Raw genomic sequence first — 18,077 nt, 5'->3', positions numbered from 1 at the left:
TTGGAATGAATTCGAGAGTGTAAATTCAAATATTTCTGATAAGAGGATATTAATACACTGATCTATTATACTTTATTTTTCCATGAAAGAAAAGGAGAAAATGTTGGCATGGTTCTTTGAGTGTAAAACTGCAAAATGCAAGAGAGCATTGTTTTGGAATTTAGTGGATAAGGGCAAGGAAGATACCATGTGGCTTTCACACAATTGGAATTGGCCCAAATTGCATTACAAAACAATGAACAACCAAACGTGATTTGAAAATGATAGGTTGGTGGAGATTGGGGTTCAAGTTCAACCATATTCTTTGAATTTTCAAATCTTTCTTCCCCTCCTTTATCTGAAATATCAATATGATCCTCCAAATATATTATCCTTGTCACATAGATTCCTTTCACCCTTTATTCCAATCTTTCTTTTTTAGCCCTTAGGATATGGCTTCGCTTTACTATTATATTTACTATTTTTAATTAAAATAATATTTAAAAAATTAAAAATAAAGGAAAACAAATTAATAAATAACTTTTTTACTATTTAATATAGAGGAATAATATTGAGCCAAGTGTTGTTCACATGAAAATTATAATTTTAGTCCCTAATCAAAGAAATCCTTCCATTAAAATATACCGAGTTGAATTTGTAAGATGGAGAATTTCAACTAATAGGTTATATCTTTTATTCTCTCCATATTTCAATGCTATTAAAATAATTTTTTAAATAAAAAATTATAATCTAATAATTCTAATTTCGCGTAAGTACTGTTATTAGGCAAGGACTCGACATATCTTCACATTCAAGCTTTTAATCCCTAAACGACGAGTTTTTGGCACTTTTGCTTTAGGCTAAAAATCTTCCCTTTCAATTTTCAACCTCCTTAACTGTTTCTGCTAACTTCAACCCCAGTGAAAGCGTCTGTAAACCACGCTCAATCAATTTTAGGGCTCAATGCTACACACAAGCTCCGTCCGCTTAACACGTGTTGAGCACTGTATATTAGCGCGTGGAACTTGGTGGCTCTAGAAATATAGAACCTGCAATTGCCACAAGGATTTTATATAATCTTTAGCCAAAGAGAGGAAGAGAAGAAGATGTGATCTTCTGGGTCACCTTTCTATGCAATGAACAGGATTAATTTCCCATCAAAGTCACCATCTTCGTAACTTGTATTCAAGGAATTTCTCGTTTGTAAGTTCGGATGCTGATTTTTATCTTTGTTCAATTGTCCTTGCTGTTTTTTATTTTTAGTTTCTGACCAACACACGATTTGGTCAGATTTTTTGTTTGTTTCCTTTTTATGAATTTGCACTTGCTGTTAAAATTTTCATTTCTAGCTGATTAGTGAGTTCAATTTTTGAGGGTTATTAGTTTTTGTTACAATTAGGAAAGCCGCCTCAGTAATTGGGCTGCTTTTGATATGATGTAGTTATCTGGGGCTATTGATCTTTCTTTGGGCATGATCTTCATAGCCAAAGTGGTGATGAAAAGCAGTGGTGGTAGTTAAACTGATATTTGCTTTGGATGCGTATGAATTGGAATTTGGATTCTTTTGGAGATTTTATGTGTAGCTTGAGTGTCATGGTTCTTGTTGGGATTTTGTGCGGTGGAATTGGTTCTTTGCTCTGTTAATTTCTTATGAGGGAGTATTCCCTTCTTTGCACTAAAACAGTAAAGCAATAAGAAATTGAGGATTTGGAATAGATTCCTTGCTGTGGAATTGAAGTTGATTGATTGTCCACTGTGATTCTTCAATATAACAATTTGGGGACAGTATAGACAGGATATTTCATATCAGAACGAGGGGCTTGTCACTGTATTTGAAAGTTGTTAGTTTTTCACCCCTCAATACACCAAGATGCAAAGAGTTCGTATGTCCTCTGAACAAGCACCTGTACATAAGCTAGGGGATTCCCAGATGACATTATCTCCTAAGTTTAGATTAGCTATGATTCAATCTTCCGTGCTAAGTCCATCAGAGATTGAGTTCTCTCTCCAAGGTGAACCATTAATTCCTGGGCTTCCTGATGATGTTGCGCTTAACTGTCTTCTCCGGCTTCCAGTACAGAGCCATGCAGCCTGCAGAACAGTTTGCAAGCGATGGCATTTACTACTTGGTAATAAGGAGCGGTTCTTCACCCGTAGAAAGGAACTAGGTTTCAAGGACCCTTGGCTTTTTGTCTTTGCTTTCCACAAATGCACTGGAAAGATTCAGTGGCGAGTTCTGGATCTTACACATTTCTCATGGCACACTATCCCAGCAATGCCCTGTAAGGACAGGGTCTGCCCTCATGGATTTAGGTGTGCTTCAATACCCCTGGATGGTGCACTCTTTGTTTGTGGGGGCATGGTCTCTGATGTGGATTGCCCCCTTGACTTAGTTTTGAAGTATGAGATGCATAAGAATCGTTGGACTGTGATGAATCGAATGATTGCAGCCAGATCATTTTTTGCTAGTGGGGTGATTGATGGGAGGATATATGTAGCTGGAGGAAACAGTACTGATCTGTTTGAGCTTGACTCAGCAGAGGTTTTGGATCCTGTCAAGGGGAACTGGTGCCGCATTGCGAGCATGGGAACAAATATGGCATCTTATGATGCAGCAGTTCTTGATGGGAAACTTCTTGTGACAGAAGGCTGGTTGTGGCCATTTTTTGTCTCTCCCAGGGGTCAGGTTTATGATCCAAGAACTGATAGATGGGAGAATATGGCTGTTGGACTGAGAGAAGGCTGGACTGGCTCAAGTGTGGTAGTCTATGGGTGTTTATTTGTGGTTTCAGAGCTTGAAAGGATGAAGCTGAAGGTTTATGATGTGGACACTGATTCCTGGGAAACAATAGACGGCCCCCCTCTACCAGAGCAAATCTGCAAACCCTTTGCTGTAAATGCCTGTGATTGCAAAATTTATGTTGTGGGTCGGAATCTTCATGTGGCAGTGGGTCACATCTCTAAGCTGAGGCAAAAAGGCACTTGTGAAGACAAGTGGAACTTCAGTGTTACATGGGACGTAGTTGATCCACCAGATGGTTTTTCTGACTTGACGCCCTCGAGCTCCCAGGTTTTGTTTGCTTAGCTTTTCTGTGATATTTCATCTTGTCTTGCATGATATTGAATAAATTTTAACTATATGTATTTGTGAAAGATGTAGAGTGCTAATGGCTGTGTGTAGAACAAATGTATCAATTATATGGTTGTTTCCCTGTTCCTTTTTTTTTTTCAGAGTTATTAAAATGATTCCTAGTGTATTTTGTGTGTGGCTCCTATCATCTTGCCTTAGTAAGCGGATGTTTTTTATTCAAAAGGGATACTACTGCTTCATGTCCACATGTTCATAGAAATGAAATCAAACATAAAATTCAAAAATAAAAAAATAAGATAGCGCAATAAATTAAAAATTCATTCGATTACGTTCCACTTGACACCATTTTGTTTTACCAAATGGCAAATATGCTCCTGCAATCTAGTCATCCTTGGTTATTATCACTATCCTTCTTTACTTAACAGGTCACATGAGACCTAGTTAATCGTAGGTTTTGGTCCTTGCATGTTAAGCCTCATTCACTAAATGTTTGATATTTTAGCTGCTCTAGCTTGGAAGAAATGCAGATAGCTGATCAAAAGAGAACTTTCTGAATTTGTGAGTACTACATATTACAATTCTTCAAGGTTTCTATGGCAACCTGTTATCGTTGTTCCTCCTTTTAAGCTGCCAGTCTAACTGAACAACATTGTTCTTGCTAGTGGTGCAGAAGTGCTGCTCTTTAGTCTTCACGGCATGTGAAGAAACTTGTTTGATTTTATTATTTGACAGTGGATTCATGCTTTCGGTTGAATTAGAATTAGATTGCTTTTGATAGCTTCTATTTTTTGGCATCCCCATCAGCTCTAGGTGCTTCCTTTCCTCGTATATGTCATGGGGGGTTGTCAATTGTAGCAAGGTGGAGATAGAGTCAAACAGAAGAGAGGGACAATGATTTGCATCATGTCCCTGTACAGAATTTCTACTTGTGTATCTATCCTGATAAAATGCGGTATTCTGCAACGTTGCCAGGAAAGAGTGCATATTCCATGCATCGTCTTCGTCGTCTTCTTCTTCTTCTTCTTTTTTTTCTTTGTTTCCCTCTCGATTAACTTCATTTATGAGTTAGAGATCATAGGTTTAAGCCATGGAAATAGCATGAGTGTGAAGCAGAGGTAAAACTGCATATTATCAATTGTCCTTAGAGAAGTTATTGATGATTTGCACACTTATCACCTTTTTTTTTTTTTGGTAATTTTGATTGAGATATGAACTTGAACATCAATATTTTAGAGATGACTCCAGCATTATTGAGTTAAAGATCATTGTTAGAATCATAATCATAGTTTAAATTAAAAGATTTGTCATGTTTCTATAGACCGAGTTTGGATGTTGCAGAAGCCTGTGAGATTATGGATGAAGGAGGAAAATCTTCTTCCATGAGCTGGGAAGATCATTTTATATTTTCACTTGGATTTTCAATATTACCAATTTTTTTCAGGTTGATTCGACATTGCTCTAAACAGGGTATTTGACGAATAGAGCAATTTTTTTCAACAATACATTTTTTTAATTATCAAATTAAATTATTTTTATTATTATTATTTTGTCTTAATAATGCAATGGATTTTGTTATTACACCAACACATTGAAAATGGGTGAAGCCTAATATTTATCCACTCTTGCCCCTTGAAGCCTAATATCTATCCACTCTGGGCCCCCGTGGCTGTGATTTTACCAAAATGGAAATCCTAGTTTCCCTAAAAATGTATAAAGCTCTATTTATTTCATAAAATACATATTTTAGAAAAATATTTTTTTATGTTTAAAATATTTTAAAAAATAATTAATTAAATTTTTTAATTAAATGAAAATCAAGTTATTTTAAAAATTGACTAATTTTTGTTAAAAGTTATTTTCTGAATTTTAAAAATTTTATTAATATTATTATATATAAATTTATTAACATCACTTATTTTATAATATTATACTTAAATAATGAAAAATAAATTATTTTCATGTAAATAATTTTTCAAATAAAATATTTTCTATGGCAAAAGAATTTTTAAACAAAGTTTTTTTTTCACAAATAAATTTCTATTTATTTCACATATATATTTTCTTATATTTGGGGCAATTTAGAGACAAAATTTCATTCTTAGTTGATAATGACTTTTTCTTTCCTAATAAAAAATAAGCCACTTTCTACATTTCAAAAATTTTATTAACAATTACTATATATAAATTTACTAATATTTTTTTATTATTTATATGAAAAATAAAAGATAAAATAAGCTAATTTTGTTGAAAAATATTTTTAATAAAAAATAATTTTTGAATGCATATTATTTTTACAAATAAATGGACGCTAAATTTATGAACATTTCTACAGGTACTTTCATTTTAGTCTCCATTTATTCTACATAAAATTTATAATAAAAATATTTTTATATTTTCTGAAGTTTGGATACATAATAAAAAATGATTTTTTTATTAAATAGTAAGTTAAGAAAATTTTAAGAAAAAAAATTTCAGAATTTTATTTATAAATTTATTAACATTTTTTATTTTAATTAAAATTAAATAATAAAAATAAATTATTTTTCTGAAAGGTATTAAAATATTTTTGACATATAAGTTGTATTTCGAAAACAGATTAAGTTTTATAATTTGTGTATAAAAATAGTTGCGATTTTCATTTATGAATATCATATGCTGCAGCTAATTACTTCACTTCTAAATTCAATATCTAAAATACTCACATATTTAGTCCGGTGGTAAGTGCATCTGAGTAAATTTAAAAGGTTTTAGGTTTTATTCTTTCAATTTCCAACTTCAATTTTAAAAAAAATAAAAAGTAAAAATTATATTTTTTAGAAAAATTATAGTAATTTTAGAGTATCAGAAACTTATAAACAGCCTTACATACTTAATTTCTTTTAATTTTAATTTTTTTATTTTGAACAAAATTAATTATTAAAATTTAAAGGATTAATAAGGGCATGTTTACTTGTGAAAAATATTTGTTTCATTATTATTTTAACAGAATACAATTTTCGTGAAAAGCAGTGGAAACATAAAAAATATGTTTAACCTTCAGAAAATTAAAAAAATAAAAGTCACTCATATACTTATGATTATAAAATAAAGTATTATAAAATATTTAAAACTTTTACTTTAGCTTAAAATTTTAAATTTTATTATATTTATTTTGTAATACTATTATTGTTTTTTCATATAATATATAAAATTTCATAATTTATGCTTTACTCTTATATATCATCTTCTTTTATTTTATACTTTTAAAAAGTTGATTTGTTTTAAAAAATTATGTTACAATTCACTGATTTAATCGATAAATCATCCGGTTCGCAGTGGATTTATAAATTCAAATCGATTTGAGCTTTGATTGAGTAGTCCCATCAAGCAGTTCAGTCCAAGTTCAACAAAAAAGCTCTTAGCTATTATGGTGCATTAATGAAGGACACCTAAAACCGGTTTTATTTCTCAGCTGATAACTACCCGTTTTAATGTCATTACATCCTACGTAATAATGTAATACAGATCTAAATAATTGCCACTATTTTTTCATAATAATAATAAAAAAATAATTGTCATTATGAAATTTGATTTTAAAAAAATAATGTAAATAAAATATTATTTTTAAATTTAATATTCCATTCGTTCACACTACGCTCGTTCTTCAAAAAAAAAATCAATATATTATTTAATCCTTAATTTTCATCCAAAACGTTAATTAAAATTTGGGGTGAGCAGTATTCGATTCAAATCGAAAAAATTGATCGAATTGAATTGATTTGAAAATTTAGTTCGATTTTTTATACATTTCAGTTCGGTTCGATTTTTAATTTCAAAAATTTCAGTTATTTCTGTTCGATTCGGTTTTAATCAGAAAAAAATCAAAAAAACCGAACTGAACCGATTAGTGATAATAATATATTTTTTCAATAAGATAGAGAAATTAAATCATATTAAGATTAAAATATTTTAATTAAATTTTAAAATATTAAAAATAAAGTGTAAAAAATAAAAAAATTATTAAAAATCAAAACCGATCAAACTGAATCGAATCGAACCGAATCAGACCGGTTCGGTTCGGTTTGATTTCTGATTAAAATCGGTTCGGTTTTCATAAACACTAAAATTTTGATTTTCAGTTTATTCAGTTCGGTTTGATTTTGAACCGAACCGACCGAATGTAAAACATTAATTTTTTTAAGTATAATCTTTATAAAAGTGTATTTATTTTAACTTTTATGCATATACACGTTTTATATGTTTCAATTTTTCAAGGTTTAAATAACTATATTTTTTTGTAAATTTTTACAATTGTATTTTATTTTAATTTAATTATTAATTAAATTCTAAACTTTAAATTTTATTCTAAATGCATTTCACTTAGATAAAATTGTCATGTGATCTAACAATGTCATTAATGAATTTTATCTAATAAAAGTAATTTGTCATATAATCTGAGAATGTCATTAATGAATTTTATCTCGACAATGCACTTCACCGTTATCCTAAATGTCGCCATCCATAAATATCGATAATGGACACTTCAATGCCATTAATGAATTTTATCTAATAGAAGTAGTTTGGCTGGCCGGCGACTTCAAGAGGGAAGGGGGGGCTTTCACACGTTGAATACTAATTTAATTTAATGTTGACATACTGTTGTAGAAGGCCACAATTCATTATTTAATCATAAGAAATTATTCTATTTATTTGGGTATACTCCATTTATAAAATTTTGATATTAATTAAAAGAAATTTTATTTAAAATATAATATGATTTATATTAATTTAAAATTCTAATATTTTATTGATACGAAGGATTGAATAATTTATTAGAAATTTGCCAAGTGGCAATCAATGGGACAGTCTTAATGTTGCCATCCATAATGGACACTTCAATGCCATTGATGAATTTCATCTAATAAAAGTAGTTTGGCTGGCCGGAGGCCTCAAGAGGGAAGGGCTTTCACACTGTGAAATATAGGGTGAATAGTATTTTATTTAAATTATAAAAATTAATTTAATTGAATTGAATTAATTTAAAATTAAATTATTTAAATGATTTTTTAAATATTTTATTTTCAAAATTAATTATTTATATTATTCAAGTAAAACTATAAATTTATTAGAATGTTTTAAAAATAAATCTAACATAGTTATCTACTTATCTATAATCTATAATTTATTTTAATATTTGAAAATGTACCTCTTAAAACAACATTAAGATTTTTCTCCATTATTTTTTCATTATTATTGTTATTTATCGAAAAATAAGATAAAAGTTAAAATATTTGTAAAAACTTGAAAAATAAAATGATAAATGGAGAGAGATCCTTTAATAAAGAAAATACTCTCTCTGTCTAAAAAATTTTTTTTTTCCACATGGAAAAATCAATACTTTTTAATTTAAAAAAATTAGAATAATATATAATTTTATAAAAAATTATTTAAATTATTTTTTTATAAAATAAATTACGCCAAATAAAGGATGAAGGAAGGAATCTCATATAAATATGAAAATCTCAAATTAAAAATATAAAGAGAAAAATAATATAATATAAATTATGGAGTTGCAATATTGAGTTGGCCTAGCTATTTTGATGGTTCATTCATTAGCTTCAAGGGGAAAAAAGTTTAAATAAACCCTCATACTTGTCATTAAAGACTAATAAGTCATCAAACTTTTAATAAAGTTCACATCAGTCCTACCATAATAAAGTAATATATTTTTAATTATAAAATTATTTTCTCTAATCCTTAAATTTAAAAATTACATATTATTTTTTGAATGAATTTTTTTTTTTAAATTACAACTTTTATATGAAAGAAGAAAACTCAAATATTTTCATCATTCGGTCGATTCGCTTTAAAATCGAATCGAATTGAATAAATCAAAAATTAAAAGTTTAGTATTTATAAAACTGAATCGAACCGATTTTAATCAGAAACTGAATCAAATCGAATCGGTCTGATTCGATTCGATTCGGTTTTGATCGGTTCGATTTTTAATAAATTTTTTATTTTTACAGTTTATTTTTAATAGTTTAAAATTTAATTAAAATATTTTAATGATTTAATTTTTCTATATTATTGAAAATAACATATTATTATCACTAAATCGGTTCGATTTGATTTTTTTTTATCAAAATCGAACCGAATCAAAATAACTGAAAATTTTAAAATTAAAAATCAAACCGAACCGAAATAAATAAAAAATTAAATCAAAATTTTAAATTAATTCGATTCGGTCAATTTTTTCGATTTGAACCGAATACGGATCATCCGGACTTTTCGCCTTTCTCAATCTCTCTTATCTACTTTTCTTCACCTTGTTCTTTAAACTGATAATTTGAAATTTGAGAATTTGAAGAAACAAAAACCCAGATCAGCAAAGCCTTTGTTCTCCAAATGCTGCATATTCTTCTTTGTTCTCCAAACAATTGCATGTCGAGTATCGTCAAAGTCTCAACGGCAGAGCCATCCTTCATTAATGAACCTTGCCCATGCTATTCTAGCTCTAATTCAAAGAACAAAAGCAACAAACCATACAAATCAACTCCCTTCACTAGATCTAGTTCTCGTTGTCTAGTTTGAATATGAGATTTTGAATTCGCCGCACTTTAGTTTTTCATAATGTGTCGTATAAAATAAAAGATAGCATATGTAACTATATAAGCAATTTGGTTTGATGATTTTCTAATAAAAATAAACCAAACATATTATAACTCATGAAGAAAAACTTTGCAACCATTAATTAAGTATGAAGAACTAAAGTACGGCAAATTCAAAACATTAACAACAAATTCACAATCCGTCTTCATACAAATTGAAAAATAATTTTTAAATTTCAATCGGCTCAATATCTTTCTAAAACACAACACTTCACTCGATAAAAGATCCATTAAATCAAGTACAATCATAAACTGACCTTCACAAAAGTACTCAATAAATTTCGGACCACCATTTCCAAACCATGTAGACCATTAACATGTATCAAAAGTTTATATTGCATTTATATTGTCAGCCAAAAGTGGTTTAATATCAAAATATAAAACTCTAAGATGAATTTCGTATGCTTTTTTTGATTGTTGTTTATTTTATAATTTTAGATTTGAATTTTGGAGAGAATGAAACATACACGTACTTGTGTCGTCCAAATAAATCTAAATTGAATAACGAAAAGAGAATTATATCATGACATATGACCTTTATTTATGAATTTTTTTTATTTATGTTTTTCATGAATAACTCTTTAATATTTTAAAAATAAAAATAATTGAACCTTATGAAATACTGGAAGGGCATACTTGACCTTTACTCCAAACTTGTGAGGTGGTGTTGTCAAAATCTCCTGATTTTCACCCATGTTTTACTTGCCCTTCTCTCTTGTCAATTAAAGTTTCATCACCCTCTGCTGTTTATATATAACTTCTCTCATCAGATTCATCATCTTCCCTTGCGGACTAGCATAGTTAGCAAATTTGCAACCTCTAATAAGCTCATTGTTAGCATATATAGCTTAAAATACTCAGTATTTTTGGCAGGTGGGATTTCCAGATTCCCAAGAAAATGTGGAAGCTTGAAGTAGCAAAGTGCGATGATCCTTTGCTTTTTAGCACCAACAACTTCGTTGGCAGACAAGTATGGAAATTCCACCCTGATTCTGGCACTCCTGAGGAACTTCAACAAATCCAAAAAGCAAGAGAAAACTTCTCACGGAATCGATTTGAAGTTAAAGCAAGCAGTGACATTTTCAAGAATCTGCAGGTGATGATGATGGTTGACATCGATGTATTATTTTTTTATCTTTGAATTAGTATAATTAACTTGTGGTTTTCTCTTTTGGTTTGAACATGCAAACAGCTTATCAAAGAAAGTGGAATTGATCTTCTAAGTATACCAGCAGTCAGATTGGGAGACAAAGAAGAAGTAACTGTTGAAAAAACTGAAACTGCTCTGAGGAAAGCTTTCCGATTCACCTCAGCAATCCAAGCAAGTGACGGCCACTGGCCTTCCGAATTCTCCGGACAGCTGTTTCTAACACCACCTCTGGTACGTGGTTATATAGAGAAAGCCATAATACATTACGTGAGACTCATATACATTTTATGCATGTTTATATCTCATTCATATATTTGTGTTCTTTTATTTACGAGTTCACTGTAAATTTGATATAAACTTTGGTTTTTTTTTTTTTTTTATTTCATAATTTTCATCGAAGTACTTATTAAGAATATTACGAGATATGCAGATTATATGCCTTTACATCACAGGAACGCTTAACGTGATACTGTCGTCCGAACATAAAAAAGAAATGATTGGCTACATTTATAATCATCAGGTAGACAAGTACTGTAATTATATATGGATATTAAAATAAATGCTACATTTAATGAAATCTCCAAAAATAATTAATGGTCGGTTTGCAGAATGAAGATGGAGGATGGGGATTCCATATAGAGAGCCATAGCACAATGTTATGCACAGCACTAAACTACGTCGCTTTGCGTTTGCTTGGAGAAGGACCTGAGGCTGGCAAAGATGGAGCAGTAGCTAATGCTCGAAAATGGATACTTGACCGCGGCGGTGCCGTATCTATCCAAATCTGGGGAAAGATATACCTTTCGGTGAATTATTATTTTTATTTTTGAATTTTCTTTTTTAGTAATAGTTACTGAAATACTTTTCTCTATTTTTCTTGGATAAAAGCTTTTATTATTATATTTGAATGAAGGAAATTATATATATGTAGTAAAATTTTAAAATAAGAAGATTGATTTGAGATCAATTTTAAAAATGAAATAATAATTCTTCCTGAATAAAAAAAGGAGGTATGAGTTGTAACTGAGAAAAATATTGAAGGTGCTGGGAGTGTACGAATGGGCAGGCTGCAATCCTGTGCCTCCAGAAATAATGCTTCTCCCTTCGTTTCTTCCTTTTAGTCCAGGTAACCAATGGATGACTGTCCACGTATTTTTTAAATATTTGATATATGATGGATTAAAGCATAAATAAATAGATTTTAATTAATTTTTAAATGGATTTTTTTTTTATCAAGATTTGGGTATAGCCACCTTCAATAATATATAAAGATTAATTTTTTATTATAATAATTTATATCTAATAAGCAAAAAGTACGGGTAATTCAAATATAAAATTAGTTATTTATTTTTTTAACAATTTCATACACAAAATTCAGTGAAATTATGGTGTTACTTGCGCACAATTTATACTCCAATTGCGTACTTGTATGGAAAGAAATTTGTGGGGCCAATCACGGATCTCATCATAGCCATAAGGAGTGAACTCTACATCCAGCCGTATGATCAAATAGATTGGAACAAAGCTCGCCATTTATGTTTACAGGTCTCTTTCCTTCACTATACAGGCATAAATTTACACACTCATATTTTCATGTTTTTTCAAAAAATCATTTACTTGAGTAAAGATTAAGTGATATTCATCCACCATGTTGTAAAGATTAAGTGATTCCATGATAAATAGAGTGAAGATGAAATTGAGCTGTAGTTTTAAAACGATGCAGGAAGATCTCTACGTTTCTCGTTCTCGGATCCAAGATGTGATATGGGACGGTCTTTATTACGTGGGCGAGGCATTTATGAAACGCTGGCCATTTTCTAAGCTAAGAGAGAAAGCTCTGGAAAAAGCAATGAGACACATTCGTTGTGAAGATGAAAACACTAGATATTTGACGCATGCATGCTTGGAAAAGGTATATGATCATTTAGCTTCATTTTAATTAGAGAGAAGAGAACTAACAGATGTTGCATGTTGCTTTGATCAGGCTTTGCATATGTTTGCTTACTGGGCAGAAGATCCAACTCAAGAAGCATTCAAGCTTCACCTTCCTAGAGTTCATGATTATTTATGGATTGCTGAAGATGGAATGAAAATGCAGGTCTAATTAATTGGGTGATTACATCTCAACTCCAAGACTAAAAAAATGTTTGCTTAACTCGTTTCTTTTGATATATATGAACATAGAACTTGGGGTGCCAACTGTGGGATGCTGTATTTGCAACGCAAGCAGTAATGGAAAGTGATCTTACTGATGAATATGGTTCTACTCTTAGAAAGGCGCACGAGTTCATCAAACAAACTCAGGTTTCTTCCCATACTATATGCATGCAAAATATTAGCTTAAGCTTGGAGAACGGTTAACAAATCTCCATAATTTATTGTTGATATTCATTTCAGATACGGGAAAATCGATCTGGAGATTTCATAGATATGTACTGCTATATGAGTAAAGGAGCATGGCCCCTCGCTGAGAGAGATCAAGGTTGGCAAGTCTCTGACTGCACAGCTGAAGCAGTTAAGGTAATAATGCTTGAAGTTTATTTTGTCTTTAAGTGTGTCACCAATTAATGAAAACATGGGCCTACTAAGAGCTGTTGGAGAAATGTATCTTACATCTTTGTCAAAAGGCTTTGATTTTTAGACAGTATAGCCTCAGAAACATTTAATTAACACCACTGCCATTGGTTAGTAGGTTTTACTTTTGATGTCAGAGATGCCATCAGAGATGGTTGGTAAAAGCATTGAAGCAAAACGATTATATGATGCTGTTGATTTCCTCCTCTCTTTACAGGTAATAATATGCTGTGAATACGTATATTTCTTATATATTCCTATAATAATTTCAATTAAATTATTGTTCTGTAATTTCTAGAGCAAAAATGGTGGTTTCTCAATTTGGGAGCCAGCAAGTTCTCATCCATGGTTAGAGGTATATATATATATATATATTTATATCCTACAGAACCTAATATCTACATTTCCATTTATTATTAATATTTTAACTGAACTTCTTGTGTCTTCCATTCACAGCTGTTGAATCCTACAGAAGCTTTTGGTGGCGTAGTGATCGAGACTGAGTACACATCTATATATATATATATATATATATATATATATATATCAGCCTCTTTTTTTCAGAAAAAAATTACTATTTGGTATATACAGTATAAAAATCTCATTAATTAATTTATTAATTTTAAAAATATATTAAAATATTTATAAATTTTAAAAAATTTACTAATTAAATTTTTTATTAAGTATTATAAAAAAATTTAAATTATTATCAATACTGAGAAATTAATTAATAAATATTCTTATATATATATATAAATTTTCTTTGGAGAAAAAAGTGAAAAAAATTAACTATTTCTAATTGCAGATATGCTGAGTGCAGTGCATCTATCCTTCAAGCTCTTGTATTGTTTAAAAGGTTATATCCCAGATATAGAACAAAAGAAATAGAAACTTCTGTGGCTAAAGCAACAAATTATATAGAAAATACACAGAAGAACGATGGATCATGGTATGTATATATACACTTCATTACCTTTATACTACGTGTAGATATATGTATATATTTAAATTTTGTGATATGTATCAATCGGCAGGTATGGAAATTGGGGGATTTGCCACACATATGCTGCATTTTTTGTATTAGCAGGTTTGGCTGCCGTTGGAAAGACTTATAGCAACAGTGAAGTAGTACGTAAAGCTTGTGATTTTCTGCTTTCAAAACAGCAGAAATCAGGAGGTTGGGGAGAAAGCTATCTCTCATGCAAAAATTTAGTAAGAAAATTTACTCATTTTTACATAAGCCTTAAAAATATAATTTTATTTTTATTCACCTGTTTGATAATTCAGGAATACATACAACTTGAAGGAAATCAATCAAATCTAGTACAAACTGCATGGGCTATGATGGGTTTGATTCATGCAGGGCAGGTTGGTTTTAGAATTTCTAATTTTTGTAAATCGTTTAACCTAAATATCAACTTATATATTTGTTTATTAATATAGGGTGAAAGGGATCCCAAACCTTTACACAAAGCAGCAAAACTACTTATCAACTCGCAGCTTGAAACCGGTGAATTTCCTCAGCAGGTGAATGTTTATATATATTGAAAACCTAAAAGCTTAGAATGAAAACTCCAAAGGTGACTAGTATTCATTAATTTTGCAGGAAATAACAGGAGCCTCCTTGAAGACATGCATGTTACATTATGCTTCTTACAGGAATGTATTTCCATTTTGGGCTTTGGGATTATACAGGAAACATGTTCTCTGCTCTCTGTCTCATTGAATCAAACCTTCACTGTGCTCTTAATAAATTCACCCAATGTATGGTTTAAAAGATATTTGTAATCTTATACAAGTTTTCTAATTTATATTGATATATAAATTATAAAATAATTGTTTGTTTATCATTTATGAATTTCATGTGCTGCATCTATTATTTCACTGCTTCTGATTTAATATCTTCATATTATTATAACAAATATTGCCAAAAAACAAAGAGAATGAAACTAACCCGATGTTCCTAATTCAAAGGAAAAATAAAAATGATATTTTATATTGATAAATGATAGGTGAGTATTCGATCGGTTTGATTCAAAATCGAATATAATTGAATAAATTAAAAATTAAAATTTTGATGTTTATAAAAATCAAATCAAATTGATTTTGATTAGAAATTGAATCGAATCGAACCGATTTAATTCAGTTCGATTTGATCGGTTTAAATTTTTAATAATTTTTTTTATTTTTATATTTTAAAATTTAATTGATATATTTTAATTTAATATGATTTAATATTTTTATATTATTAAAATTTATATATTATTATTACTAATCAATTTGATTTAATTTTTTTAATTTTTTTTATTAAAATCAAACTAAACAGAAATAATTAAAATTTTTAAAATTAAAAATTAAATTAAATTAAAAAAAATAAAAAATTAAATTGAATTTTTAAAATTAATTGAAGATCAATTTTTTGGACCGTTGACCCTAACTCTAATAAATGATTGGACCCTTGTTGATTCTTATTTAATGTAAATCAATTTGATCCATATTTGAGGGCCAATTCAACTTATCCGGGCAACGTTCCCAAGAAAACAACCCGATGTTTCAAATTCAATGCGTTGTACTAGCTAATACTTAAAGCTGCCATAAATTGAAAACTTGTCAAAATAGGAATGGTAGATTTAGAATTTGACTTATCTCTTCGACTTTTTGTTAAGAGAAATGATAATGATAGTCTCCAATACTTTTTATTTTATTAGTTAAAATATATAATAATTAATTAATATAATAAATATATTTTAATTAATAAAAGAAAAAGTGTTGGATTTGAAGCCACGGATTTATTGTTGACTAGGCTCCAGGCACCAAATATGACCACATGGCACTGTCCTTATCCTGGCCCTGGCCCTGGCCCACACTCAGGCTCACGTCATTTTCTGTCTATTACCTTGTACTCTATAATTTGCTAACCATTGTTTTTAATTTAATATATTTATTCAAACTCTTTAAGTTATGATTATAATTTAATATATATTATAGTAATAATAATAACAAAAGTAATTATATTTTTTCCAAAAATTAGTTTCATTCTCAATCTTATATTATAGTAACCATAGAATTTAATATATATTATAGTAACCATAGAATTAATCACCCAAAATCATATAATATATAATACGAACTTCCCAAATACGATCAATTCTGAAAGAATTCATTACATAACCATGAAAAAAAAAATTTATCCAAACAAGGCCCAAAAAAAACAAGGTTGTGTGGAGAAAATGGCGTGGGCCTGATTATGGGCCTGGTCCAGGGATAGGCCCATGAACGCGGCCACTGTCTTCCTAGTTCCTTCAGTCTCTAAGTTACCACTGCGCGGGGACAGGGGAACAAATCAACCAATTTCAGGTGTCCATTTCCGGCGACAAACCTCAAGGAATTTCTCTCAAAGCAAAATTATTGAGAAAGGAATCGGAAAATGGCAGCGATTACGAGTGCATTGATAGCAATAGCAGGAGTTATACTTGGATGGATAGCTATAGAGATCGCCTGCAAACCTTGCCTGGAAAAAGGCCGTGAAGCTATTGATCGATCTCTTAATCCCGATTACGACCCCGATGACGATATCGTTTCTTCAAATATTCGAGCCCCTCTCAACCCTAACCCTAATCCAGATCTCCAAAATCACCATCCGAACCCCAAGGATGCTTCTGTTGAAACCTCTGCTTCTTCAATTCCAGTCAAGATCATCTGATCTCCATTTATGCTGCAAAGGGTATTGGTATTTGCCTTAATTTTCATTGCTTCATAATATTTTTCTTTCCCTTGTTTTTCTAAAAAATGAAATGGGTGGGTGAAGATTCTAATTGATGTTATTTTCTTTTTATTGAAGAAAAAAAGAAGATGATGATTGGAGTGTGCTTGTAATTGAGAATCATGTAGAAATGAGAAGCAAGTCCAGTCCATGGCTCTGCCTTCTTTAAAATATATGAAATTTGATGATATGTGAGGATGAAAATTGCTCATGTTTCACATTTTCTAACATTCATATATCAGTTAATTCGACTTACAGAAGAAATATGATGATCTCAAAGCTAAGAGATTGCTATTTGCTAGTTTCATCTTTATCATTGTTATAACACATTGAAATCTGTATTGGTTTTTCTCACTTGCAATACATTAATTGAATGGAAAAATCGTGTCTTTATACATTTACCAGAAAATATCCCAATTTCAATCTCAGTAATTAATGATCAGCAAGAAAACAATCACGAGTAACTAGCCAGGACCATTGAATCGTAGATCATCTGCAGTCATCAAGCTTTTTCAGAGAATAGAAAAATCTGCGCTACTTTCATTTCAGCATTAACGATTCAGCTTATGGGGTTAAGCATCCGAATTGTGTTTTCTGAGATCTCCATTTCCCCTCATTCGTGATCATGTCAAAGCTTATCTATTCTCACTTCTCTATCCTGCTAAAATAAATTCGGTACTTCGAGATTTTATTATGAAAATTACAATTAGAACTTCACCATTAATCTCACTGGAACCTCTATACTAATTCCCTAAACTCTCATAAGTCTTAAATGACTGCTGCAGAACACTTATTGGATGAGAAGTTATTAATATGTTATTTTAAGACATGCAATATTAGGAAATCATTGTGAACTAACTGAAGCTTATC

General features: G+C 30.0%; 3 protein-coding genes across 6 annotated transcripts; all 3 read left to right on the top strand.

Annotated features, from left to right (window-relative positions):
• The first annotated feature begins 886 nt into the window (after positions 1 to 886).
• Positions 887 to 3,202, top strand: LOC110605317 (F-box/kelch-repeat protein At1g30090). 2 transcript variants are annotated; one of them, XM_021743807.2, is made up of 2 exons: positions 887 to 1,182; positions 1,421 to 3,202. In XM_021743807.2, the coding sequence occupies exon 2, from the start codon at positions 1,850 to 1,852 to the stop codon at positions 3,062 to 3,064; it is 1,215 nt and encodes a 404-aa protein (XP_021599499.1). In that variant the 5' UTR covers positions 887 to 1,182; positions 1,421 to 1,849; the 3' UTR covers positions 3,065 to 3,202. The 2 variants fall into 2 exon arrangements, with proteins under 2 accessions (XP_021599499.1, XP_021599498.1); XM_021743806.2 differs by having other exon boundaries at positions 1,379 to 3,202.
• A 7,199-nt stretch (positions 3,203 to 10,401) lies between these two features.
• LOC110605000 (beta-amyrin synthase) lies at positions 10,402 to 15,294 on the top strand. Of its 3 annotated transcripts, XM_021743286.2 has the most exons (18): positions 10,406 to 10,816; positions 10,913 to 11,101; positions 11,301 to 11,390; positions 11,479 to 11,676; positions 11,912 to 11,996; positions 12,249 to 12,415; positions 12,594 to 12,782; positions 12,855 to 12,968; positions 13,055 to 13,174; positions 13,268 to 13,390; positions 13,563 to 13,661; positions 13,743 to 13,799; positions 13,901 to 13,947; positions 14,250 to 14,393; positions 14,479 to 14,656; positions 14,732 to 14,812; positions 14,888 to 14,971; positions 15,051 to 15,294. In XM_021743286.2, exons 1-18 carry the CDS (start codon positions 10,619 to 10,621, stop codon positions 15,168 to 15,170), a joined length of 2,283 nt encoding a protein of 760 aa, XP_021598978.1. In that variant the 5' UTR covers positions 10,406 to 10,618; the 3' UTR covers positions 15,171 to 15,294. The 3 variants fall into 3 exon arrangements, 2 of the variants coding, with proteins under 2 accessions (XP_021598978.1, XP_043808263.1); XR_006349158.1 differs by lacking the exon at positions 15,051 to 15,294 and having other exon boundaries at positions 10,402 to 10,816; positions 14,479 to 14,621; positions 14,888 to 14,972; XM_043952328.1 differs by lacking the exon at positions 10,406 to 10,816 and having other exon boundaries at positions 10,971 to 11,101; positions 11,323 to 11,390.
• A 1,458-nt stretch (positions 15,295 to 16,752) lies between these two features.
• Positions 16,753 to 17,435, top strand: LOC122722274. The gene is made up of 2 exons (XM_043952533.1): positions 16,753 to 17,168; positions 17,286 to 17,435. Exon 1 carries the CDS (start codon positions 16,872 to 16,874, stop codon positions 17,145 to 17,147), a length of 276 nt encoding a protein of 91 aa, XP_043808468.1. The 5' UTR covers positions 16,753 to 16,871; the 3' UTR covers positions 17,148 to 17,168; positions 17,286 to 17,435.
• The last annotated feature ends 642 nt before the right edge of the window (positions 17,436 to 18,077 follow it).

This window comes from Manihot esculenta, chromosome 17 (genome assembly GCF_001659605.2).
Source record: "Manihot esculenta cultivar AM560-2 chromosome 17, M.esculenta_v8, whole genome shotgun sequence".
In the NCBI taxonomy this organism is placed as follows: Eukaryota; Viridiplantae; Streptophyta; class Magnoliopsida; order Malpighiales; family Euphorbiaceae; genus Manihot; species Manihot esculenta.
Note: the sequence above shows the minus strand (reverse complement) of the source record. Positions and strands in the feature narration are given on the sequence as shown.